At 38.5% G+C, this 27,186-nt stretch overlaps 1 protein-coding gene across 1 annotated transcript in view; it reads right to left on the bottom strand.

The window, feature by feature from the left end:
* Window positions 1-1,688: 1,688 nt before the first annotated feature.
* Window positions 1,689-27,186, bottom strand: part of LOC131667934 (lymphocyte antigen 6C2) — an 82,330-nt gene continuing 56,832 nt past the window's right edge. Inside the window, exons 3-4 of the mRNA XM_058941710.1 lie at window positions 8,949-9,006; window positions 1,689-6,955 (exon numbers count right to left, since the gene is read on the bottom strand). Coding sequence (XP_058797693.1) covers window positions 6,819-6,955; window positions 8,949-9,006 — 195 coding nt within the window. The 3' untranslated portion in view covers window positions 1,689-6,818. The remainder of the gene's footprint in view (window positions 6,956-8,948; window positions 9,007-27,186) is intronic.

Raw genomic sequence — 27,186 nt, 5'->3', positions numbered from 1 at the left:
TCAGAAAATAATTAATTGTATTATGAACGGCAATTTTATATTATTAATTATAATATTATGTCATTATGGTTCCTCGAGCAATATTGGTTTAATCGAAATATTGACTAGTTTTCGAAAAATAATTCTTCAAAGGCAACCATGTTCATTAGAGCCCGCTCTCTTCTTCGCGTGATCGATTGGGCGCCAAAATATAAATATTGAATTCGATTCGCTTTACCTTTACGTAATTAGCTAAAGTATTCCTATATCCTGTACTCGAGCGAGCGACAACGCGAGTGTTCGCGCGGCTTTTTAAACTGATTATGTGAAAGTGACTGCCGCTACTGCTACTTCCACTTGGAAATAGAGAGAGGGGGGGGGGTGTATACACAAAAAGCTTTTCTATTTTCGGGCGAAACAAATAATTACGTACATGGCAGTCATCTTGAAAATTAATAAACGAACCCCGAGCTAGAAATTTTAATAAAAGTAGCGGATACTTTTCTCTAAAAAATAAATTTGAGAACTGAACCAATCTAACAGTTCTTGATTACAGTTTTATTTGCAATAAAACTAAGCGGGTCATTGAAAAATGAATTGAAATTAAAAAAGCAGCTCAAATGAAATCGATTCATCTCCGTCAAAAAAGCACGGAGATTTAATAAAGATTAATGCCTTATAAAACACACAGATAGGACTGAAAAGAGGGACAACGTGGATTATATACGTATCTGCGCACGGCTTACGATAAAAACATAGAGGCTTTTACGTCTTGAAATAACCGGCAACTTTATTAAAGTATCAGTCATAGAGATTGGCAGCAATAATGTTAACTTTCAGTTATCATGTGTACATGTACGTGCGGACGAATACCATGTCAATTTGGCCCGTCAAAGCTTAATGACGTAACATTGTTCATCGGACTTTGTTTTATTATTTCTAACTCAATAAAAGCACATACTTTTACTCACCCAAGCGAAAATAGTTATATTTGTTGGTTGGCTTGCACGTTGTATAGCATCAGAGACACTTATTAAAGAATCAATACGCTCTGTGAATTCGAAATTGACGACAGAGCGTATAAATTCTAAAATAAATATCGTGACATTTATTATTTGACTCCAGTTTGTCGCTCTAATCTTCTTCCAGAAACGTTGCAGATATTGTATTACAACACTAAATTAGTAATAAGAATGAATAACTAGATACATTATCGTTAAATCGTGCAATTTATCGACGTAAGGAGAGGGTCAGAAAAAAACTTTTTTATAGGATAACGGATGCAATGCTTTCATTCTTAGCAAAGCATCGCTCGAGCGAATAAAAAGAGCTGACATTATAAAAACACGGAGAAGCGAAAGCCCAAACATTTAGCTCGCAAGAAAAAGCAGCAGAACGCGTTGAATAAGTGTGCGGTGAAAAGTACATTACACGCGGCCGACGATGGGTCTCGAGCTTAATAATCGTCGTTCACCGCCGCTACGTCGAATTACATGGCCTTGAGTACATCGCCTGCATAATTGCTAGTCGTTAGCTAATACTTCACTATGCCTCTGTTGGCTTTCCAAAACAAAAAAAACCTAACATTTACTTTTCGTACAGGCTGATGGTGGATGCTCTACTTCGTATGTGAATGGGGACGTTAGCTTGACAGGAGAGAGAAAGACAATGTGATAGAAAGAAAAAGTTTGTTTTAGAATTAAGGTTTTCATTTTTATTATTGCGTGTCTATTATAAATGTACAACTCCTCATACATTAAATTTGTAAATTATTTGTTGTTGTCGCCTGCTTGTTTATCGCTTTTTGCACAAGTGCGGCTATACGTCTCACGATTCGATTTTTCTGCTCGTTTCTATAATATACTCACGTGTAAATAGACAACATTACGTTTACTGAAGCTAACAATGCTCGAACGGGACGATAAAGATCAGAGTTGGCAATCGACAACGCCCCGCAACTGACTACTTCCCGACAAACTTTTGCGCGAAGAAGATCAACACGACGCACGATATCAGTATTTTTTTAGGTCACGCTTACGAAGCAAAGAAGAGAAGCGGATAATCTATTGTTGAGATCGCGTTCGACTAAGTGAAAAATATCAAGTACAAGTAATCTTTGGTAAAAAAACGTAAAATTTCATGATGACCTCCCACGATAACACAATAAGATGTTCGTTTGTTATTTGTGTGCATCCTTGAAGGCTTTTAAAGAGAGAAAGAGAAAGAGAGAGAGAGAGAGAGAGAAAGAGAGAGAGAGGCGATAGTCAAATGAAAAATCGACGAATGGGGTTTGTTATTTTTTTTGCAGGTCGCCGACGATTTCGAGTGCACTGCGTCATCAATTTGCTCCTTCACGTGCACACAAACACACACAGACTCTCATGCTCCTACGCCTTTTTGTGATGTGTGTATACGTTATTTTTGCTCCGTTTCTTTTTTCTCTTTTTTTTTCAATTCTTTTCTTCGCGCTCGCGCACTCTCTTGCTCACACTCATACGTTTCCACACATTCGCACAAACGCGCGTGTTTTCCACTCTTCCGCTTTAAAAATGTTCTGCTTTGATGTGCTTTGGTATAAGCTAATGTATATTAAAGTTTAATCGATTAACGAGGCGCGAAGGTGAGTGAGTTGCTTTTTCTCTGTTTTGCCTTGGCCTAAGAAGCACATAAGTCGTTAAATCGGACCTTGATTTTGTTGCATTTAAGTTTTTTCGTTCGATATATGCGGTACGCTTATTTAATATTATATTCTTTCGTTATTAAACATATCAGCGACTCTTTAATAACAAGTATGTAAGATTAGTTGTAAATATTATTTTTCAACGCACATTATCAGTTACATAGCAGACATAAGAACAGTACGGTGATAGGTGCGCATTGCCATCCAATCTGCGTCACAGCCATCAAATTGCTCGTAATAACTGCGTTCGCTTTTTTTAGTATTCATTGTATTAAATTTACTGAGACGATTGTGCCCTTGCTCGTTCAGATTTTCACTCGCGATGTCTATAGTCAAATGAATTTTTAATGACAATTTTCATTTCGTTTAAGAAAAAAGTCAACAAAATTTCTTCTCCAGAGGGCTTACGTTCAATTTGACGACCACCATACTCTGAGATTTCCTACTGTTTATCATGAGAGAATCTAATACGACTTTTATTTGTTTCTACGGTACAATACCATGAATTTCGAGGCAAGTATTTTGCTAGTTCCATGCGTATATTGATATTCAATGAGAAATCAGAGCATTTTTTCCAAACGTAATCTTTGTGTTTTATTTCCTATCCAGATGATTTTACGCGGAGGCTTGCTACAGAAGTTTTGCTCGATGTCATTTGTTCATGTCATAAAAGTCAAATCGTTTGGATGCTCATCTTTATCGTTTATGACTTTTCGTAATATATATATCTAGAAGAATCTTGTGTTCACTTCACGGTACTTTTTACTTGAAACTAGAATTTTCATATCGCACGTGAATGTAAGAAATGCAAACTACGATCGTACGTTTCTCACAAAAGTCTTATCTATATATTAATTTTTTTATTATAGCGACCTTTTTTATCTCATATATTTTTATATTGTATTCATTCGCCATGAGAATAGACAGAAAGCACTACTTTTTCAATAATTAGATAACTCTTCATTGTTTTCTCTATTATTATTTAAATTTGCATTCAATAGATGCAAAATTTTGTAATATACCTTTTATTTTAACAGTGAAACTTAACGTGAGACTACAAGCTCTAATGTAGAGATGTTCAGTATTATAAATTTCGATCTTTGGTAAATCTCGTGGATAAAATGAACATATATATGTAGATTAGTTGTACTCCGCTTGATTGGCTATTTTTTAAATGATTATTCATCCATTATATATTTATGTACGTATTTAAAATTGCAGTCGCAGCAATGACATAATTCTTAGTTAATTTTATTTCCAGGTAGTTTGTTTATATATATATGTATATATCTTAATTTTAATATTTTCTACTAAGGTAAATGCCCCCAGTGACTGGCCAGTTGTAAAATGCGATGTCATCCTCATAACAATACGACCTGCATAATGAATCGGATATTAATGCTGTAGTTTTGTAAAAATATGCATATATTTACATCATGGTCATTTTGATGATATTTTTTATACCGAATGAATACTATCAGAGTACTTAGATTTCAATGTAAACGTCTCAATGCACTTTATATATCGCTTGTAATTATAAACTAAATAATTTCACGTTCCGTAAGCATCATCAGCATTTGATCTTAACTTTATATGCTTTATTATTTTATTTTTTTTAAGAAAATATGCAACTTAATTAAATCGAATTCATGGACTGTAATATTCTATCACCATTGAGTATTGAAATGATGACTGTCGTATAAAATTCTCAATAGTATTCGGGTATTGAACGAGCTGTTTTTATCATCGCAAATATTTAGCCTACAGAAAACAATGTATTTTGTCAGTGTACACTGAGATCAACAATACTTAATCTTCCGAGTAATTTAATAATAATTTATCTTTTCAAATATAGGTGTATTTGTATAAAGAATTACATTTGTCGATAAATGATTATTAAACGCGTTTTTAATGTATATATATATATATATATGTATGTATATATATATTAAAGAAACAACGTTAGTTTAATATCACAAATACAGTTTAGTAAGATTATATATTTCAATGTGCCGACGATAAGATAGTAGTTTTCAAATGCAACAAGAATATAGAACGATATTTGTTGTTGGTTTTTTGGTTAACATGATAAAAAAATTTTTTTGTTTCGTCTTTTTGAAACGGTATACACTTTTGGAATGCAATAAAATTTATTGAATGAAAACAATACGTATTATCGAGTACATATAATATTATGTATAAAAATAAGTTGCAAGCAACTATGGAAGAGCTCACTAAAATTTGGGAAAGGGAGGGTTAACAAATAAAAAGCACGTCACCGAAGATATACGGGGCATTTGCCTTCAACAAGATTTTGAAAATTCTTTTTTTTTATAAATTTTTAAAGATAACGATAACTGTAATAGTGGTACATTAATAGTAGTGTTGGTGCTAATTATATAGAAGTTACAATTTTGATAATCAATTAATTAAATTAATTAATTATCATAATATATTTCGTCGACCGGCATCATATAAAACCGTCAGTTAGTGTCAAAAGCTCATCTCGCTCCAGCTGATCGACAAATTGTCATGTTTTTCGGCGCTTTCGAATGTATCTCCCAATCGTTCAATGTGAAATATTTCTTCAATGAAAGTTGTTAGGTCAGCTCTGGTTGGTTCAACAAACCCAGTGATACGAAATATTATACAATTAAATTGGAAGTGTCTACTTGTTTCTTTCAATTGGTTGCCAGGGAAGCCTGAAAGAATAAATTCGGTTTGGCGAAAAATTATATTAGGAGAAAATTGAAAAAGCCCGATGTACAATATTCTCGTGTACCGACAAAGCCTGCGAGCAATGACGCAAATAGCGTGCGATCGACCGGCGCGAGTTTAAGTGCTGACGGGCTATGGTCCATTTGCAAACGCCAGGAATCTTCCGGGACGTGGGTTTCGTTGTGTGTGCTGCTGTGAGAGATCGTACCTCTCTCTTCTCTTTCCTTCAGAACTTTACATCGCTCTTCGTCTTCTCGCTTTCTCACTCGTTTCACTTAGCCCTTTGCCTCGTTGCTCAACTTTTAACATCGCAGCTAATACAAAAATTCCTTTGTTGACAAAAAAGAGGCACGCGCGTACTCTTTGCCCTCTTTCGTGCTCTTCCTTTACACTTGCGCTCGTGATTCCACTTTAATGTTATTGACCGATCAAAATATGCAAATAGTTCATCTATTGCGTCAGAAAACATAATACGCAAGGCGAATATCTTTTGAATTTATCATATGCCTTGAATAAAACGAAGATCACCGTTCTTGTAGCAAATAATTCAAACAACTGTATTTTAGTGGATAGTTCCAATCAACTCTCTGGCTTTCCATCCCTTCGTCGATGGATATGTAACCTGCCTCGTATCTCTTTTCGATATTTCGCCGCTCACCTATAGCTTCTCACTTTGGCCTGCATACTTCGGCCTTTACACTCATCCTCCAGTCAGCGTATACATTGGAAAAGCACGGGCGTGGACTAACTTTTTCGTATAAATTGGATTCGTCCGCAGTGCGCGAGAAGGGCTGCCCAGCCGCCGCCAGCGTCGGATGAAAAAGTGAAAGAGAGAGAGAGAGAGAGAGACAAAGTGCACGTACGCTCGCAGAGACGAAAGTAAAAGAGGCACGCGAACCAGAGAGCAAAAATGGAAATTGCCGAAGCGAGTGGCAGCTGTCCCAGAAAGAAGATAGCTGCGAATAAAAAAATTGAACGAAAACGAAATAAGAGACGAATCGGTCTCTTAATTTGCTTTTTTTAGTCTGCCTTCTTTTTGTCCTTCGTTGCTGTAGCTACGGTCAAGTACAATTAATTCCTATCAAAAGTGGCAAACGCTCAGTCGATTCGCACTCTTGTTTTATTTCAAGGCTCGATTGGAATGAGAGATTGGCAATGACGATGTTGGAGCTTCGAAATTCTAAAAAAATCCGAAAAGAAACATTTAACCTTGAGCACACTCTTGGAACATATAATAAGAGCTAACGAAGTTGGAAATGTGTCGTATGTAGGGCAAGATAAACGAGATGAGCTGTTATTGCCGTGGCCTGCAAGGAGAAGAAGAGCCGCACGATCGGTGAGAGGTTAGTGAGTTTAGTGTTGGAAGAGCGAGTTCGTTGGGGGTGAGTTGTTGGATGTGTTGCTGTTTTTCGGACAAAGCACCGGTGCGGCCTTAGTGACATTAGCCACGCAGCGCGCGCGACAAGAGCAGTACGAGCGCCGCCGTCGCCGACAGCCAGATACTCGTTGGTGCAGTTGTCGACAGGGCACCGTTGCAGCCGTCCTCCTTGCAGCAGTACGTCCTGGTGCTCCAGGCCTCTACAACAACAGTAACGCACCATATTACGATAATATACAGCCAGCGCCTCTTCACAATACTAATAACCAGAATTTTAAATATTAGCGGCAACACAAACGTTGCCCAAACTATATAAGACAAATGTTACGGCTTGCACTCTCAGAGCACGTGTTATTTCTTTTATCAACCAGGTAACAATGCACAATATCTTAATCGATAATTGCAAAAAATATAATTGACTATTATTGTTTCTTCAAACAAATACGCTTCAGCATTATTGTAATGTTATGTCGAGGCACACCAAATAACAAAATCTTTATCTATTCGGCGAATCGGTAAAATAGATTTTGAGATGAACATATTATAAAACAAAATTTGTAATTGGAAGCTATCTAAAACCAAAAGATGAAAATAGTAATAAACGCAAATATGTTCGGTGTTATGAAAATCTACTTTTAAACATATATACTGTATGAGAAATGAGTAAACAATACAATGCTCACGAATTTTCCAAAACATTATTCAACATTCGTGAATAGCTACAAATGCCAATTAAGGAGGTTCCAGCGCCTTAGTATTTCTGAACCAACTTTCAACTTCGTTCCCGTATATTAAAAATCGTTTTTCACGTTCATCTCGCTATAACTTCATTAATTATTATACAATCAATGTAATAAATTAGAGATATTCATCTTCGTACCTAGTTTCTCCCGAATTTCTCAGAAATTCGATATATACTTTCGGTTATTATAAAAAATTCTAACTTGAAAAGTTACAAAATTCCTAACTTCAATTAACAAAAGTCTGTTATGAATTTTGAAAAATACTAATTTTTTCTCTATTACGTTTTTTATTAATATATCAAATTTTTAATCTTAATATATTCATCAAAAAAAATTAGAGAAGCAGTTCGGTAAAGCAACGACGTACCACGGTATCGATATTTAAGCATTATTTTAGAAAGAATTTTGTTAATAACTCTAAAACGACCCATGGTTATCTATATTTTATGACATACCAATTGAAAGCAAATGTTTTCATCTATATAGTTATAGTTTTCCACTGCAGCATAACTCCTCGATTAAGATATAGGAAACGATACATTTTTTTAACAAAAATTTCATTGCGCTCCATAAAAGCCTATGAAAAATATCGTAAAATGTACAAATTTTGATATGAAATATCTTAAAATTGTCTACAACTATCTAGGCAAATAAGGATACCGCTGGATTTAGCGTATTTTAATTTATCAAAATAGTTATAGGTGATACCGGAACTTTTCGTGCTGAAGCCTCCATAAATCGAACTATACTTTAATGTACAACGTGCCTTACGTTTATTTCACGATTAAAGTGACAACACATGCTGCTCAGAGAATTTCAGATCATATTCGGACATAAAGATCGTTCCGTACTAGCTGATTTCACCAAGAAAGTCAAGCAGAAAACGGTTCTTTGGTGTCTTCAGCTGAAGCCAGCTCAGGAATGCGAATTCACATTTCGGATTCCTCGAACTTACAAAGCGTTTGGTTGCCGAACCACGTTTTCGTATCCGTGAGAAAAATAACGAAAGCGACTGAGTGAACATTTGTGCATGAATGTCTTGTAACGAAATCCGTAAACTCTAAGTTTGAACCCGCAATGTTTTCTAATAGCATATGTTTCTAATAGCAAATACGAATGTTTTTAATTTTAATATGTTCGATTGTCTTACGGAATACAATTAGAAAATTCATTTGCATTGCAATTATGAATATGAATAAGGCGCTGAAAAATTGTTTACGGTTTTTAGTGATGTCATAGTTTTAAAAACAAACTTTACTGAAAATATTTAACTCGTAATTCAGACTCAAAGTATTAAGAAAAACCAAAATCAAATGTCTGAGCTGTACAATTTTTATCACCTATTATAAGTACTTATGTAAATATAGCTGCTGGGATTAATAGTGAAAAATTTAACAAGAGAATTAGAGCGTAACATTGAATAATGTAGTATATACAGTTGTGAACTTACCCTTTTCTGTACAAGTAGGTACGCAGTCTCGGACGATGGAACCCTCGCTTACGTATTTCTGTAACACGCAATTAAAAAAATAATATTTTAGTACAGTCAGTCGTTTCAGAATACCACGTCGTTTGAAATATCGAATGATAAATATTGTCAGAACTACAACGAGCATTCGACTTTTTGCCTTTAAATGTTGAGCGCTGTCTGTGGATTATTGGACAGATGCGAGGCACGTGACGAAATTTCGCTATGAACCACGACTGGTTTATTCGAAATGAGTCCTGTGCAATAATGGCTCGCCATTAAACGTCGTGTCGTTATGAAGTTACGCAATTAAGTCGCTGAAATTTTATTTCTCGCAATGAAAAAGCAAATTTTTAAGTCTTACGGTAAAATTACGTCGAGATGACGTTTTCTTTGTCAATTCCATGAAATAAATATTGAAAACAACAAATGTTGACAAAAAAATGACATTATACATGTACGAGTGGGAACTAAATAAATGAAAAGAGCGAAAATCGGTAGTTTTGCTCTTCGAAGGGTAAGTTTTTCTCAAGTATAACTGCTGGCAATCTAACGTCGAGCGACGAGGCTTCGTCACAAAGAAAACCATAAAGAATCACACGGCGGGCAATAACGCATGCGACACACAGTCAGTCGGATAACGGCTCGCCGTAAAAGTCGACCAAATTACTCCTTGAAGAACGCGTCACGCAATCGGCACGCTGGGTTCGCACGTTGGACGCAAACGCACGTACGATTCGTTAGGTGCACGTGTGCCAAAACTCTCCTGGCTCATAAATTTTACCACTCCCTCCTGGCCATTCGATATCTTTCTATGATATATCAATTGCTGCCTTCTGCTTTTGTCATCCTTCCAAACTTTTACTGTCATACTTTTATTTGTCACTCCAGTGCTAGAATGCTTGTGAATTAGAGCTTGCGAATAATTCGGTCAATTCCAACACGTTTCCTCAACTTTTTTTTTCAGATTTCTATCAGGGCTATTACACTCACATTCATAAACACAACTATCAAGCTCAATATGTTATTGTTATTGTTATTTCAAGCGCTACTGTCTTTACATACTTTAATAATCAATTATTGCGTACATTGACATGTTTGTGCGAGTAAAAATCAAATATTTTCAAACAGGGCTCTTGTAAACAACATTTGAAAGTTAGACTCGCAATACCGAAGCATGTTTTGGCATAAATCATCAAAGTTCAAGAGACTGTAGTAGTTGTATCGTATTCCGTTGTTCGATAAGTTTGCGAAAGTACATTATCTGTCGGAGACTAAAGCTTTGAGTCAAACAAAACGATTGGAATGTGACCAAACGAATTCTAGTTTCTGTCGCAATTTTTCATTTGTTTCACTGAAAAATATGAAATTCTATATTTACAATAGTATTTGCAGATTATTAAGCAAAATGTAGATAAAAAATAAATAAACTTAATTGTTTTCACCTTATTGTATAAAATATAAACGTCAAGACAATCTCTCATCTTTAAAATATTTTTATTTACATATACCTATTACGTTAATGTTATTTTACTTCGATAGTTGAAAAATTAAAATATGGACTTTTTTTGCTCAGTGCCAATGATGTTAAATATTTCTACTTAATCACCAATTTCATTGTTATCGCATTGTGACTTGAAAGACGGATTATGTCGTGATTGTTTCAGAAACTCAAAAAAGTAATTGGCACCCGATATGACATACTAATACGAGCTAGTCGACTACATAAGTCAGGATGCACCAAGTAAATAAGCTCTTTTCATACTGTTTTCTTATCTAATTTACGGAAAACCTTTTCAGTATTCTTTGCTCATATATTATAATCATCCGAACGTCCTATGAGCCTCTTTCCGTGCTTGGGCTTAGACTTGTGTCAGGCTTGTCATAGCTGAGTGATTTATCGTCGCCACGCAAGCACCGACAAAGAATTTATGTCAGGGATCAAAATTATAATCGGATAAATTGAGCTTTCATTATTCTTGTGCTTTTAGAGATTCGAAGAAGTTAAAATAAAAATATTTAATCTAATGATATAAATAAACCGATATGTCACGATATTTTGTATAGTACAAAACTGCGAAATAAAACGTTACATCGTCATTACAGTGATTATAGCGGCATTTCTTTCTAATTATGATTTAAATTTATTTTTCTGAAATATTATTTATTTAAAATACTTGAGAAGAAAATAATATTGAATTTTAAATGGAAGCAATCATTAATAATATATTTAATTAATAATATATCAACATCAAATTTATTAAACTAAAAATTAGACTATGTATAAGCATAACCTCCATAACTTGATTTTATAATGATCACCTCTCTCGAAAGTATGCTACCCGTTATCCAGAGTATGGTTCCTTCAAAATTTCAAAGTATTTCTGGCATTTATATTCTCGTCTAACGAGCGATATACCCAGGTATATCAGAGCGGTTGTTTAATAAGCTTTAATTTTCACTTAGTTTTCATAAAACCCTCGTAAATTTACATACGGTTTCGAATTGGTAATCGCATATTATTATATTCATTGAAAGTTAACAAAATAATGGAATTTCATTGCACTTTTTCAGGTTTACATCGACTTCATTCAACAAAGAATAGGTACTTAGAAGAATAGATATGCGATAAACGAATGACATTAAAAAAGTCCATTATTAAGTAAAGTAAAACGACGAAGCTTCTTAATGAAATCATTCAGAGATTCTCCATCAAGTATCCATTAAATTAATTGTCAAACAATGTATTTAAAAAATATGTAATATCGAATCGTTGATACTGCAAGTAGCGCTTGTTGGAAGTCACGCCATATTGAGTAACCGAATAAATACTACAATTTTATTCACGAAACTTAGGAATGCATAAATAATCTCGACGAAGTAAAATATATCATCGTGAAATGAAGGAAGCTCGATAATGGAATCAAAGGAAAATCGTTAATCGTATACCTAGGCTCAATCAGATATGGCTCGTTTCCAAAAATAATCGTTTGGCTTTCAACGATAGGCGTAAGCAGAAATCGAAAGCGGCGATGTGCAAACTCGCAAAAGTGCAATTACTCGAGGTTGGAGTGAGGGATCGGCAGAATTTAAAGCTGAAACTTCTTGCCTCGCCCTTCGAGCTATTGAATAGTGCTTTTGGCATAGACGTCGAGTCGAGAGTCGAAAGGGATGGCTTTGTCAAGTTGTCAAGCTGGCGATCGTTTGTTTATCTTGATCACTGAGACTATTCAAAACAGACCACAAAAGAAATTTCGATTTGTCCCTTCGAGGCCATAAATCCTTGCATTTTCTTAGCTTCGACGTAATGAATGGTGATTACCAAAGACATCCAAACTTTTACAGAGTCGTACGTGAAATGACATAGTTGACAAGGAGCGACTTACGCTATGGTGTACACGGTGTGTACGTAAAAAAATGCATTGCGTCTGAAAGAAATATTGTTCAATTATTGCTGAGGAAGTAAGCCACGGCTAATTAAACGAAAAGCCAGAAAATAATGAAAAAAAAGCATTGCTAACGAGGTACAACGTTGATATAAGCAAAAGAAAATATAGGTTATCGTAAATAGCTAGTTGGCGTGTGTGCGAGTGTGCACGGGTGGGGGCGTGCAGTGGGTCAGCAGTAGCAGGCCGTAGTGCGGTGCGCAGTGCAGTCTCGTTAGAATCTCGGCGTTCACGCATCGGTGCGTGCAGCGACGCATAACAGTAAGGTAACATGGCTAAATCGCCGTGTAAACGACGCTCGCTCGCTCGCTCGCTCGCTCGTTACGAGGCTCGTGGCGGCGCGCATCCATGCACGAGCGCACCATCGCACCGACGATAAACCGAGCAGCAAATGCCACTTCCTTCCCTCTTTCCCTCTCTGTTTACGCGACCACTCTCTTCTGCCCAAGAATCCTGGCTTTCCGTCTGTCTGCCTATCTTTCCCTCTCTTCTACTCTCGATCGCCGATCCAAGCGTGCTGTTAACCCGTAGAAAATAGTCTGCGAAGCAAAGACAAACAATCTAATCGCGGTCCGACTGACCGACGACTCTGCTCGCTGCAGATTTGTTTCAAGCCAATCTAACTTGGAGTTTAATGGAAAAAATCGAGTTGCCTCGATCTAATGGTACTCTCAGCATGGGTGAACTGTTAAGTCAAAGTATTGCACCAATGATGCAGTACTTATTATCGGTTAAGAAATGATAGGCCTCTTACTTTCGGAACGTGTATCGCTGCGAAAAAATCGTACAATCATATAGAAAAAAGAGCGTTAAAGATTTTCGTATTGCGCGTCAATTGGTTTATCAGCGATCGGTTTAGCTTAATGAACAAAGTTGTAGCAATGAATAAATTTTTTAAGTATTTGAATTCCAACCTGCTAAAGTTTCCAATTAATTTCAATAGAAGCTTGACTTAGTATGCTTGAGTCGTTGTAATAAGTTGTTGTAGTAAGTGTTGTAACACAAAATAAGATCGAGTGCAACGAGATACCAACAGTAGCTTATCTCTTGGTAGCGATCATTCGAAATACTTTTTTTGGAGAAATAGTGTGATGCGAATGCAATTACGTGTACGACATTAGAAAAATTGTAATTTTTCGTTAAGAAATTATTATAATATAAATTTCATTATATCATTAGACTATTATGAAATAAAAATAGCTGTTAATAAATTATGCGAGAAATTTTTTAAAATATTGTACAAATACTGACCGATATTAAAATGTTTTAAAATTATGCTAGTTAATGGATTTCCGTGAACATAGATTATGTAAAATTTAATATTACGTCGACCATGGCTTGTAAAATCAAAAAATGTATTTTCACCAACTTTACTCCTTCATTTTGTTTAAATTTAGTGTTGCTCGAAGTAATATTAACTTTTACATTATCCATTTTTATGTAAATCCATTATTAACTATCGTAATTTTCAAATATTTCAATATCGGTCAGTATTTATACAATAATTTAGAATACTTCTTGCATCATTTATCAATAGCTATTTTTATTTCATAATAGTCTAATGATTTAATAAAATTTACATTGTAATAATTTCTTATCGAAAATTTACAATTTTTTTAATGTCGTACACGTAATTGAATTCGCATCACACTATTTCTTCAAAAAAAAGTATTTCGAATGGTTGCTACCTAAAGAGATAAGCTACTGTTGGTATCACGTTGCACTCGAGCTTATTTTGTGTTTCGACACTTACCACAACAACGACTCAAACATATTAAGTCAAGCTTCTATTGAAATTGGTTGGAAACTTTAGCAGGTTGGAATTCAAGTGCTTAAAAAATTTATTCACAAATTTACAGTATAATGTTTATTAATTCTAGAGAGTTTCTTAAAGATTTCAAATCTTTTAGTTGTCGTTCAATTTTCAAAGGGAAGTTGATAAACGCGAAAAGAAAAAGAAATCCTGCCTGGAAACAATGAAGTTAAGCGAGTAAATATGCGCGATATCAGATAAAAGCTAAAGAGCTTGGCATACGCGCAGCAGCAGGAGAGTAGCTTTGCTGCATAAAACAAAGCAAAGCACTTTTGGCCTCTCTGCCATTCTTTCTGCCGAGAAGAGAGGGAGAGGCCGACGAGGGAATCCCCGTGAAATACGTAGCGAGCCACAGCCGACGATACGTCACGGCTGAAAAAAGCGGAAAAGGGAATGAGGAGAGAGAGAGAGAAAGAGAGAGAGAGAGAGAGAGAGAGAGAATGGATAGAGCACACCCGATTGGCGCACGGATATACGTCACGCTGCGAGTGGAACAGCTGGCTCTAGCTTCTGCGGTTCTCGCGGTCCGACGATTGCCTAGGTCAAAGGTTAACAAGGCCAAAAATTTGCTCAAGCTGCGATTTTTGCATCGTGCTTACGATTATGGTCGTCGGTATAATTTAATGGCATCTCTCGGATTGACTTCATGGAAATCTACGCTAACTTCGTTCAAATATGCTTAAATCATGCACCATTTTATTTGCGCTTAATAATTATTGCACGTCGTTCCATTCATTAGTTACTTCTATCAGTGGCTCTACGTTTGATAATGAACTTGGCAAATCTAAGCATCTAACACGAAGTGTTGGCTGCTCTAAAAAAACTTGTATCAGCAAAGTTGACGTGTGTCGACGTAGTTAAAAAAGTTATATGAAATTTGGCCCTCGGGCACTCTTGGGATAAGAATTCTTAAACTAAGCTTGGATGCAATATGCATGCGCATATAAGGCTTACCTCGCAACTATTGAAAAAGCCGCTTTACTTTTAGAAACTATTAATATTTTGAGAAGCCGATCTACCAGAAATTTGTGAAAACCAATGCTGTTAATGTTGCATAAAAATGGAATTGACAATAATAGTTGAGAGCATCTACAGAGATGACATCTAATCGAAAGTGGAATAGAGGCCTATGATTAAACAGGAAGTTCGTATCAGTTAAGCGATAAATTGGGACTACATCGTACTTGGTAACAAGAAAGTCAAGGGCTAAGCGATCGACGTCTTGCTCTCTTTCTCTCTTTCGTTGGGAAAAAGTTTCGGCGTGGGGGCGAGAATGCAATTACGAGCGGAGCTGAAGGAGTGAGGTCGCTGTGGGGGCAGATAAGCGGGCCAGCCTTTTTATGACTTGATTACCGTCACGCGACGGGCCGCGTCGCTGAAATATGACCTCGTAAAGTCCGCGAGAAGCTCGGCAAGGGCACGTTTACGTTATACGTCATAAAGCCGTCGTGCGCGCGTGCAACCCACAGCCAATGCACACGTCGTGCTTTGTGAGCCGGAATCCTCGCGTGATATCGGCCTCAACTAATGACTATCGACGAGATTCCGACAAATCAGAATATGTATGTGGTTTTTACATCTATATCCTACTCTCGTTCGTTTTTCTTCTTCGTAGGCGATCAGTTTTCAGGGCACAGTTTCTTGTGCACACCAAGTCTGGGATGCTATTACAAAGAAATCATTTTATTTCAACCTTTCAATACATCGTCAAACAAATATTCATCCATTTATTATAAATAACTTATTATAGCAATTGAAGCATGACAGAACAGGCTAGTTCTTGAAATAAAACACTTTTCAAATAATATACTTTAGAGAGACTTTTCGTTACGAAAGCATTTATGTCAATTTAAGCATTCTCTATTTAACTCCTCCAAAGTTATAATAAAATCACATCCAATTCGAAAAGTGATGAATTTTCGTATTCGTTGTACCTTAGAATTCGAGGAAAAAATATAATAGCATTACTACTGACAAGGAAAAAAGTAGATGATATTCGGCGAAGACAAGAAAATTCGATAGTCAATCTATCTGGTTATACAGATACGGCTCACAAAATATATATCCCTCTAGTGTAAATCTCGCGCGGCGCGCGCGGTAAGATTCGCGGCATAAAACTTTGCTGTCTCAATTTGTTCGCACAAGCATCTTATTTGGCACGCACATATGAGGAGGCGGCCTTGACCTCCGTAATCGTCGTCGTCGTTGTCGTCGAGCTGTGACATTTATCGATGAACGAACGCGCATTCAGAACGGATCGGATTTGTTTGGCTGCGGGCATTACGTGTCGTCTCGCAACTGCTTCACAGTTTTGTCCGCCACGCTGCGCGCGCGAGTCACTGACTCTCGCCGGGCGCTTTTATCTTCATCGTTTGATCTGCCGAGCTCTACTTTGGCGCTCTTTTAACTTTCCAGACCGTGCTTGCAGACTTTCGCGGGGTATATCTTGCGCTTCCACCGAGTAATTTTCGCATAAAACTATGTGTTGAGCTTCAGCTTGTGATTCGCTGGCTGACTACGTCCAAATTTTAGAAGTCTATAGCATCAAAGCTACTCGCGCAAGCATCATATGAAAGTTGAGATACCGTATTGACGATGAAAGTTAGAGTAAAGATATTAGATTTGAAAACTGCACAAGTATTTTTTGGAAAATGAATTTTTTAACTATTTTTTATCGTCCTCTATTTGAGATCACCGCGGCTGATCGTATTCCGATACATTCTACTTGCAGCTGCATTCTTCAAATTTCTAAAAAAATGTCAGTCACCAGTGTTTACTCGAACTAGCTTCAATTAAAAAATGAGGTAATTAAAGCAAGTATATTAAAAATCTCCATTTAAAAAATACCTTAATAATTACACGAACATGCCCTATTATTGTTGCAACAAGCAGTACTATTTCACGATAAAAAGAAAAGTCTAAACAGGTAATGCAAGTATACAAAGTTATTGCAGTCCGAACACGACATCGTCATTCTTCAAGCTTCCTCCTCCCGCTTCCGCTCCCCTTTCCATCACTCGTTCTACGGGAGAGTGCGCTGGTAATACATAAACGGGTTTCTCTCTTTATAAATAGTAAGTAACGCGGGGGATGCACTCGACGAATTTCACGTAGGGCACGTCAGTACAAAGCCTTTCTCTTTAGTACTTAGTTAGTTAGGATAGTTGCAGGCGTAAGTTTATGGCATGCAGGAAGAGAAAGAGAGAGAGAGAGAGAGAGTGCGCGGCTGCACGCGGAACTGATTGCGGCGCATCTGCCGGTGACTGGGGATCGCCTGAAAATTGCAAGCCTCTCTAGCAGCTGCTGCAGCTTGAATATTTCACGACGGCCTGCGCACCCCATGAGAAAACACGCCGTCGAACTCGGCCGCACCCGGCCTGTAAATACCTTCGCTTTACGGTCCAAGCCGCATCTTCGTTAATGTTGCACGCACCCGTTAAATCATACTTTGTTCAACTCGTGCAGCTGCTGGTGCGATGCAACGTTTCTAATTAGCACTTTTTAGACGCTTCCCTCCTGTCTCTCTCTCTCTCTCTCTCTCTCTCTCTCTCAGGAATAACGGAGTGAGTACATATGCTATTGTCGCGTGGGTAACTCGCGTAAATTTACTATTTTTTGTTAGCTCGGTCCGTCGTGTCATCGATTATACGCGTCAATCGTGAATTGTTATTTACACTGTGTATTTGAGTGCCGCTGAGGGAGTTGTTACGGCTAGATAATCGAGCTGATTGGAGTGTTCATAATAAAGACTTTTTTATCATTCGTCTGTTCGCGAATGCGAAAATCGTAAGTTTGACGCTGGGGCCGTCGTTACTCCGACGAAGGCTTTAATGAAGTTTCTAATTGCACTCCTTTTCCGGTCGTTCGTCTGTAAGCCAATCTCACATCTTGGCCGCATTATGACGAATCCACACGGCCAAAGCTGCTTTCTATGCCCGCTGCTGACGTCGACGTCAGCCACGCGGTGGTGAGTATATACAAGCGCAAGTTGCTTTACTACGATCGATCTGTAGCGATAACTCTTGCGCGCGAAGTAGCGCAACTATTTTTGGTTTGCAGTTAATTTATCTTTATAAAGATCGAATCTGTCGACGGATAATCCGCAGTGCGCGATGATTGCGATAGCTTTGAGAACGCTTGCTCTAATTTGACTCGCGAGGTGGAGAAAATCAAGGCTGAGTGCAATTATCCCTGAAAAACACTCATTAGGTGCTCATCGCGGCAATTTCGCGCGAGGGGTCAATGATTTTTTTTTCTTTTCGAAAGAGTTTCTTTTTTTAATTATTCAAACGGAGTGGTTTTCTTTATCCCGAGGTACGTGCAATCCAACGCGAAAGGTGACCATTCATTCACTGCCCATTTTACACTCATCTACAGTGCATAATTTCAGCAGAAGATAGGTGTACGTAAATACGCTACGATCCAAAAGCCTTCCATTTCACATCTGCTACTCGCGATTCATGTTTGTTATTTATTCGTTCATAAAGCCTGGCAGTTTTATAAAAAGTACGGGTAAAACAAAAGATTCTGATTAAAATGAAAGTGCGGATGGAGCAAGTGTCTAGCAAATATCAAAGCGATAAGGGAAAAAATATGAAAAAAGTTAGGATGAGAAAATAGCTGGTTATAAAAAGCCTAGCGAAAGAGCGAATTGACAGTAAGTCCTACGTGTCTCGCATATAAAGGACGCGTCCGACTAATACTAGGCTGTTACTACTGCAGCGAAAAGCTACAAACTACCAGAGAGGTAAAAAAAAGAGCGAGAAAGAGTTGGCCAACCTATACACTCGTACGATGAAAACAAACAAAAAAGTTATATATTATACGAGTTGCAAGTATTCAAGAGCTTATTCAATATATCTCTGTGCATTTACTTTCTTGCCAATTTGATGCGATGTACTTGTACTTTGTCGGGAGAGTAATAAACGCAAAAGCGTTAGCGCGCAGCAAATAATTCAAACTTAGATAATGGCTCTTACCATAGAAAGTTGTTAAGCCTAAGCTGATACTGAAGAGTCGCAGGCAGAGTGCATTACTTTATTTTTGGCTGTTCAGCTCTCTAACGAAAGCTGATAAATGAGATTCAATCCGCTTAATGTTATTGACCCACTGCGTTGCTTCATCTTCGTTACTAATTCATACATTTAAATAATTTGAAAGATGATAGTAATTAATGAGGACTGGCTATGCATATTTATAGTGTTGGAACCGAGAGAACAAAATTAAAGACACATTGCTTTGGAAACTTGATAGCTTATTCTTTCCATTCTCCAAAATTGCTCTCTCGTTTAAAATTAGGTTTCAGCGTATTACGCAAATACCAAACAACAGTGCTGTTTCCATGTCATGAATTTTCATGGACTATTGAAGCAATGTACTGCACGCGGTATTATATAGCAAATTCAAGAACATTAAACTTGCGTTTACTTTCGTCGTGCATCGGGTACGTGTATCTAATCCAATAGTTTATAGCATACCATTAAAGTTAATGAAGTTACGTAGTCTTTGATAAATGAATCTTAAAAATTATTAATTTAGTGTCGTATTGATCATGATACACTTGATAGTTAAGTGACACTAGCAAAAGCTCTGAAAAAGTCGGAAAATGAAAATTCTACTATATATATGCTTATGTCACACGAACTAAGTGTAAAATGCTGTTGCGAAAGCCGCAGACTTATTAAAAATGTAATTACGTTCCAGCGAAAGCCAGAGCATGCTCTCGCTCCAGCTCTCCTCCCATAAATCACTAGTCGCTTTGCCGTAAAGATAAGCGAATTAAAAGTGAAAAAAAACATGCGAAAAAAAAGCAGCCCGTGCGGTGATTGAAAATTCAGGGCTTCTCGATTGCGAAAAAGGCCGAGCGCTCACCTGCCAAATAGCCGCCTCGTAAATCAGCCCTGGACGCATTTATCGTCGGATAAACTGCTGCTAGCGCTCGCGCACTTTCACGCACGCCGCGCTATAGCCGAGTGCTTTCTGCTTGATTAAATCGAGATCAGCCTTCGCACGGGCAACATGGCCTATATGCTTTTTGCAGTGTGCTCAGCGCGCTGCCGGCGGCTCGTCGACGCGTCGCACGCGGTGACACGAAATGTCCCCGAAAAAAGCCGTCGAACGACCATTGTTTCCGCGTCGCAGTTCGAATCTCCAGTCGAAAATGTCTACAGATGTGATACTCGCGCGAGTATCGGATATTGCCGTCGCTCGGTGACTCGTGCTCGAATAAATACGCGGCAAATCCGCGGACGCTACGGCGGCGCATCCATAATCCGTAAAGGGTGGGCAGCCGGGGACGGCGCTCGAGGCCGCGAACGCGATCGCGCGCATAAATGAAAGCCGATAGGGTAGCCGCGCGCCCTTTGTGCATAGGCCACGCGAGGCGATAGAGATTTTTGGCTCTGCGCGCGGGCGAAGGAACGAGAGCGTCGCGCACACTTGCTCGCTGGTGAAAGCGCAATTTCCGCAGTGGGATTCGGCTAGCTTTGTTGCTCGTCCGGCCATCCCGTAATGGAACAGCTGCGCTCGCAAGAAAAGCTCGTAAAACGCCGCGCCTCGGCAACGTTGTATGATAATGCTCGCACAAAGCAAGCCATTGGCTGCAGGTGGCTGTGACAGACATCGCGAGACCAAGATCTCAGCCGATCGTCGAATGATAGTGCCAGGCGCGCTGACTTTTGCACCAACGAGACGACATTTATGAGCATGCCGGATGGATGCTTTCAGACGTGCCGTCCATGGAATACCTTGCGAGATTAGAGACACAAATGTCTCGTGAAATTGTTTAAACATCTTATGAGTGCAATGACCACAGAGAGACATTCTCTAGCTAGACGAATTTTGCCTAATTTCATTTCATTTCTTACAAGATATTGCCAATATAACAACTTATTTTATTTAGCTATCAGTAAGGCACCGAATATTATCAATTGACATTTGATATATGTAGTAATTGCGAAATCACTTTAAAGTAAAAAGAAGTGTAACAAAACGCGTAGAGTTCTGTCAAAGTATTTTCCATTGATGCGTAAGTATGCCGAAACCAAAGCTGTCGTTCAATGGCAAAAAGCGTAATAAATATATGGCAACAAGACTGCAGGAGAGAAAAAGACAGAGACAGTTTTTTTCATTTGCGAGTATTATTCCAGTGGCCCCCATAATGCACCTCCTCTTTTTCTTCCTCTCACACCAAAGTTTCAAAGATCTTTATCTGTAACCGTGCAGCGTAGCTCGATCGTACGTTAGCGTATTCCCCCCCCCCCCCCTCTCCTCGGCGTTCTTTATTTTTCTTGCTTGCTGCGCGCGACTTACCTTAAAGTAATGTTTGCGCCCTCGCAACAGCGGCGACGGCGGCGGCTTACGCGGCAACTTGTGTAGGTTTACGTGTCTGTACGAGTACGTCACTGTATTTATTTCTCGCGTGGAAAAAGGAAATTCAATAAGAACCTTTATCGGGCAAGGCTCTTGCACAAAGTCCCTTCCTCGAAGCTCTTTTCTGTGCTTTCATTCTCGAGTCTCGCGTGCTTCTTGATTACGTTGTTCTAAAAATGAATGTCTTTAGGTGGGAAGCGAAAATCGATATTCCAAATTCAAAGAGCTGCGAAATAATTTTATCTTGACAATAGAGTGTGAGCGATGACGAGAGCTCTTTGACAACAATTTCCACGTGAGTTTCAAGTTTGTAAGTTACGTACATGATGTTGAAATTTGCATAATCTTTGCGTTTACATTCATGCCGTTCTGGGCTAGAGTTACGTCGTGTGAACTTGAAAAATTGGCACTTTTGAATGATAATGGAGCTAGGTTTGAAGACATGCTCGCGTCAACATTAGCTCATAAGATGTCTAGCATTAAAACAATAGAAATTGCGCTGGAAAATTTGTTGTCATCCTATTAGCGAGCTTGAATAACTCTATTTCTCGCAAGCACATATGACGGCAATTCACTCGCAAGAGGAAGTATAGAGCTTGGCTCGACACAACTTTCGTTCGACGAGGTAGAGCCGCAACTAGAGTGGTCAAGGCAAACATCAGTTCGGCCGGGACAAGCCTTGCAATCTCGCGTCGTTCGCTTGTCCGTGTGCTTGCCAGCTTTCCTCTTACAGATTCGCTGGCTTACTGATCTACATTTTCACCGGATATCACGTTTACTCTCATTCATCACATTTATTTATTTTTTGCATTATGCAGATTCTATCGGTTCAATTTGAATACAATATTCGGAACGAAATATTGTTTCCGAATATACTTTTTCTCCTCCGCAACATTTGTCATTTTGTGAGCAGAGCTAATTTCGATCCACCGTAATGTGGATTAGCGAATGTCCAATAGTCAAAACGGCTAATCGCACAAGTGCAATATTTGCCGGTAGACGCGTGCACGTACGTTCAATAGTCGTCCGAATTGTAACCACGAAAGCGAGTGGGAAAAAAGTGGGATTGTCAGTGAAGCAACGAGCGTGTGCAAGCGAAAGCTTTCTTCGGGGGGCTTTTCCCTCCAGTAATCGTGACGGTCGAGAGAGCTTTTAGCCGGCGCCGAATTTTTCGGCTGAGCCGCTCGTGCGAGTTTCTCTCTCTCTCGCTGACGATGTGGCGGCAGAGGCGTAAAGCGTTCTTTTGAGCAAACGAAAGTTGGGCTCACCCATAGATTCACCTACTTTTCTTTTCTGCTGTTCATGCTAAATAAATCCCGTTAAGCTTTCGTTTTAAACGTTCCACTATTTCGAAAGCCTCAGTTCGACCTGAATGTTGCTTTCCAAAGCCAGTGCACGGATTAAAGAGACGTTCAATTCATTTTGAATGTACTCAACACCTACGCTTTTCATTTGAGAACTCGCGCAATCGAGTCAAGTGTTTTTACGAATACTTAAGTGCAAAAAATTTTCATGTTAAAGAAATGTAAATTTAATTAACGTTTATAATACGCCGTTGCATTCATTTCTAAACGCACTGAAAATTCCATTTGATTTATCCGATTATTATATAGATGTGACTCAGCGATTACTACTTCTATTAACGAATTAGACGATTTTATTTAAGCAGAATCAGAATAAACTGTAGTTATCGATTTCACTGACTTGCCCAAGTTTATTAAATAGTTGAAAACCTCATTGACACGGATTGCTCTTCATCGCAGCGAGACTTCGCGAGAAAAACATTTTCTGACTAAATGCAAAAGGGATCTCCAGACGAAAGCCATTAAGCTGCTAATAGCGCGCTTTTTCACACTTGCGAAGGTGTTGTGCATAGTTTATCCTAACGGATCGTCGGCAAAACATCAACAAAAAATAGCACGGCAAGCGCTGTGTCGGCAGATCGTTTTCGTCGCATTAGCGCGTTTGCGATCACTCGGTTGCGTTGTCGGCGTTGTTTTTTTTTCGATTATTTTTTTTTTTTTTTTGTTTTGGTACGCACCATACGTTCAACCACGATTAATGTATCTGGCGCGTGGGGCATGTTGCAGTAGCTCGCGAGAAAGAGAAATATGCTCCCCAGCTTGCTTTATTGAATGTTTTTACGATGATTAACGCTTTTGTTGTTTTCGCTCGATCACCGCACGTCCACGTGTGGCTTGCCGAGCGTTCACTTTTTTCACTACACCCACAGATCCTACGCTTCGATCCAGAAAAATTGACAAATCGTTCGAGTTTTCATTGTCGATAGACGATAGTTTCATTTTTATGCTTTTGGGAAAAATGAAAATTCTATTATGTTTTCAGGTGCGGAATCTGAATTCAAGTGAATACGATAATATTGATCGAAAGCATCGTAGTAATATTTTGAATCCCGAAAACAAAGCGAACGAAACATCAAGATTTGGCTTGAGGTGCTGCGAACACAGAGTAGCGTGCGTGTATATAATGCGCATTTCAAACCACTCGCGACGATTCGTTATTCCAACGCGGCAAAAACGAATTTATCGTGTTTGCATAAAAACGTTAAACGCGGAACGGAGCTTGCTAATTCCCACGTATAAATTATTGATCCTATACGTGTTGACCGACTCACACGCTGGTCGACGTTTATTTATTTCGGACATGGTTTATTCCCGTGAGCGGGTGGACATAGTCGCGCTTTTAAATGCGCCTGTGCTGCTTGACAACAGTGCGCGCATGGGTGTGTCTCACCGACCAGATGTAATTGTGCAAGCGCAAGCGTAAAAGTAATTTATCCTTTAAGCAGCCAAGGTGCCAAGTACATGCATGGAGCCGCAAAAATTATATCCTGCGCGCGCGATTAACGCGAATTTGCAATTGTTTATTCTCTGTTTCGCTTCGCTGAAACAAGTCAAACATTCGAGAAATCAAATCGGTGAAGGAAACGAAGTAGCTCGACGTTTTGAAATAGAGTTGGATAGAGCTGCATCGTTTCGATGTTTCTTAACTTAAATTCAAATATAGTGATAAATTCCACGCTTCAGAATGTATGAAACTTCGTAGCTTATTAAGTACTGTACGGTTAATTGAAACGTGCCAGGTTACCAGGTGACATTGAAACGTGCAATTTGATGTAAAGGAAGTTTAAGCAAAATTTTCTGCATCAAATAAGAAACTTCATTACTTCGCATTATATCACGTCTCTCACAGCTACATTAAAATGTTTAACTGTGATAAGTTCATTATTGATTAAAGTTGACCTTAGATTATTTATCTTGTACCATTTTAATGATAAAACCTTATTTAAATAAAATAAATATGCTAAAGCAAGATTACAAGGTTATTGCAAAGATACTCTTCATGCAGAGCGTATAGATTGCTTGTGCTTGTGCTTGATCGATGTACGACAAACATGAATAAAAATTGGCGATTCCAATTTCTTGCATTGAAATCGCACTGTTCTGCATACATTTATTTACTCTCCGAGAGCACAAGCAGCCATTCTCAAAAAAGGCAAGTATACTTTTGTTAAACGTCTTTATAATAAAATTCTTCATATAAGATTTTCAAATGCTTTACTGTATTATCGCTTTAATATGTAAAATACACTACTGATAACAGTTGTCATAACGATATACTATACGTAAAAAATAGATCGCCATTAAAATTATTCTAATCAAAATAGCGCTGAAATTCTGCAAAAGTATTTCGTGGAGCAATGGAAGCGAACAAGGCCACACTGAACTGGTATGTCCACTAAAAAATTAAAAGCTCACTCGGAAATATCAAAAATCTTGTCGCTTGCTCGGCAGAGCATGCATATTTAATGCGACACGCTTGCTGCATATAAGCGCGCTCCCTTCCTCTCACTGCGAGAATCGTATATACACAGTGCGCGAGTGTAACAGCAGCCTTCGAAGAGAAATCCAGCATATAAGCCGAATGGCATAAGTCGCGCAGATAAATAGGCTCTCGCGCGAGCGTCAGCTTTCACCAACGAGAGCTTTCCAAGTGCCGAACGAAACGAGAGTTAGCTAGGATTGAAGCAGCTGAGTTTGCGTGTGTTTTTTTCATCGCAAATAGCGTACGTCGCTGGAATTTGCGGCTGTACGTTTCTCTCTCTCTCTCTCTCTCTCTCTCTCTCTCTCTCTCTCTCTCTCTGTCTCTCTCCGCCACGCTCGCAGCTCTCGCGAGAGCTTGCAGCATTGATTGCTTCGATCAACATCCAGCAAGTTTGTTCAGCTGTAAGGGCCCTGCTGTTGAATGTATGCACAATGAATTATGCCATGGCGTGCTATATTTTTAAGCTCTTCCGCGTTTATTTATCCAATCTGCTATCGAGAATTTCAAGCCGACTGCTTACGGCAAACAACTGTGATATAGCCCTGCCAAATCAACTTGCTTCAGCTGGTCGGGGCCAACTTATTAATTAAAACGAGGCTGTAAGATTAATTTGCGTGGATTCCCGATTTTCGAAAATGGACGCACGACGCGATCTAATGAAATTGTCATTCAGATGACGAGCGTACAATAGCCCGATACAATATTGCGAAATTTGAGCAGCAGCGGTGGCAATCGCCTTAAAATCTCGGGAATTCTCTGTGTGCATATCGCAGTAACTCTCGTTCAATGCCGATAGCACGCGTGCTCGGAGAGAGAGAGAGAGAGAGAGAGAGAGAGGAGAGCGCAATCACTTACGCTTAGTTGCTGATTTATTCACGAGGCATATCGATCGGACGTCGCGGCAAAAAGCGACCAAATGCACATCCGTCATATTGTTATCGAGCTCACCAATTGGCGCGCGCGCTCACTGAAAAACAGCCGATCCTAACCATCCGCGCGTCGCTTAGCGCGCGCCTAATCCGACTGTAGCTCAACTTTATAGAAGAAATCCCATTGTACGCCAGCAAAGGATCATTCCGACCTGGGATTTACCTGGCAGACCGCGTGTCTTGCGAACCATTCCCTCTTTTGGCTTTCTTCGTCGTTGACAAGCTGGCCGAAGAGTGACATTTTTTGTTAATCGAAAAAGCAGCGACTGCCGGTTTTGCATTGATTTCTCGTTGTCGTAGTTACGACTATAACGTCACCACAATTATGTGTACCGACTTGGTGTGCAGTGCCAATTACAATGCGCTCAGGAGTGTTATACAGAACCAGTGCATTCATATGATAATAAGAAAGATGATGCATGACGCGAATGAGATGTATATATGTACACATATATGTGTGTTGAAAGATATACAGGTAAAATCTCATATTGAAATCGACATTGTTTAAACTTCGTTAGTTTAGCAGTGAGTCTAGCTCAAATTTGATTTTTTAATGATTTGCCACTAATAATTTTGTTAATCGATTGAATATCGTCCTATTACGGATAATTACCTTTTTATAATCACTTTTTTCAGCTTTTTTTGACTTCTTTCAAATAAATTTCTTCTATTTATTTTACGATTTTGACATGACATTCTGTATTGAAACGCATTTAATACACGTCACAATCCATTTTGTTTCGTTTGATATATTCCCTTAGTATTTTACATTAAAAAAATTTTTTTTCTTTGATTATACATGTAAATTATTCTAA

Source organism: Phymastichus coffea, unplaced genomic scaffold (assembly GCF_024137745.1).
Source record: "Phymastichus coffea isolate CEN01 unplaced genomic scaffold, Cenicafe_Pcof_1.1 PCOF00072, whole genome shotgun sequence".
In the NCBI taxonomy this organism is placed as follows: domain Eukaryota; kingdom Metazoa; phylum Arthropoda; class Insecta; order Hymenoptera; family Eulophidae; genus Phymastichus; species Phymastichus coffea.
This window is presented reverse-complemented; position numbering and strand designations above follow the sequence as displayed.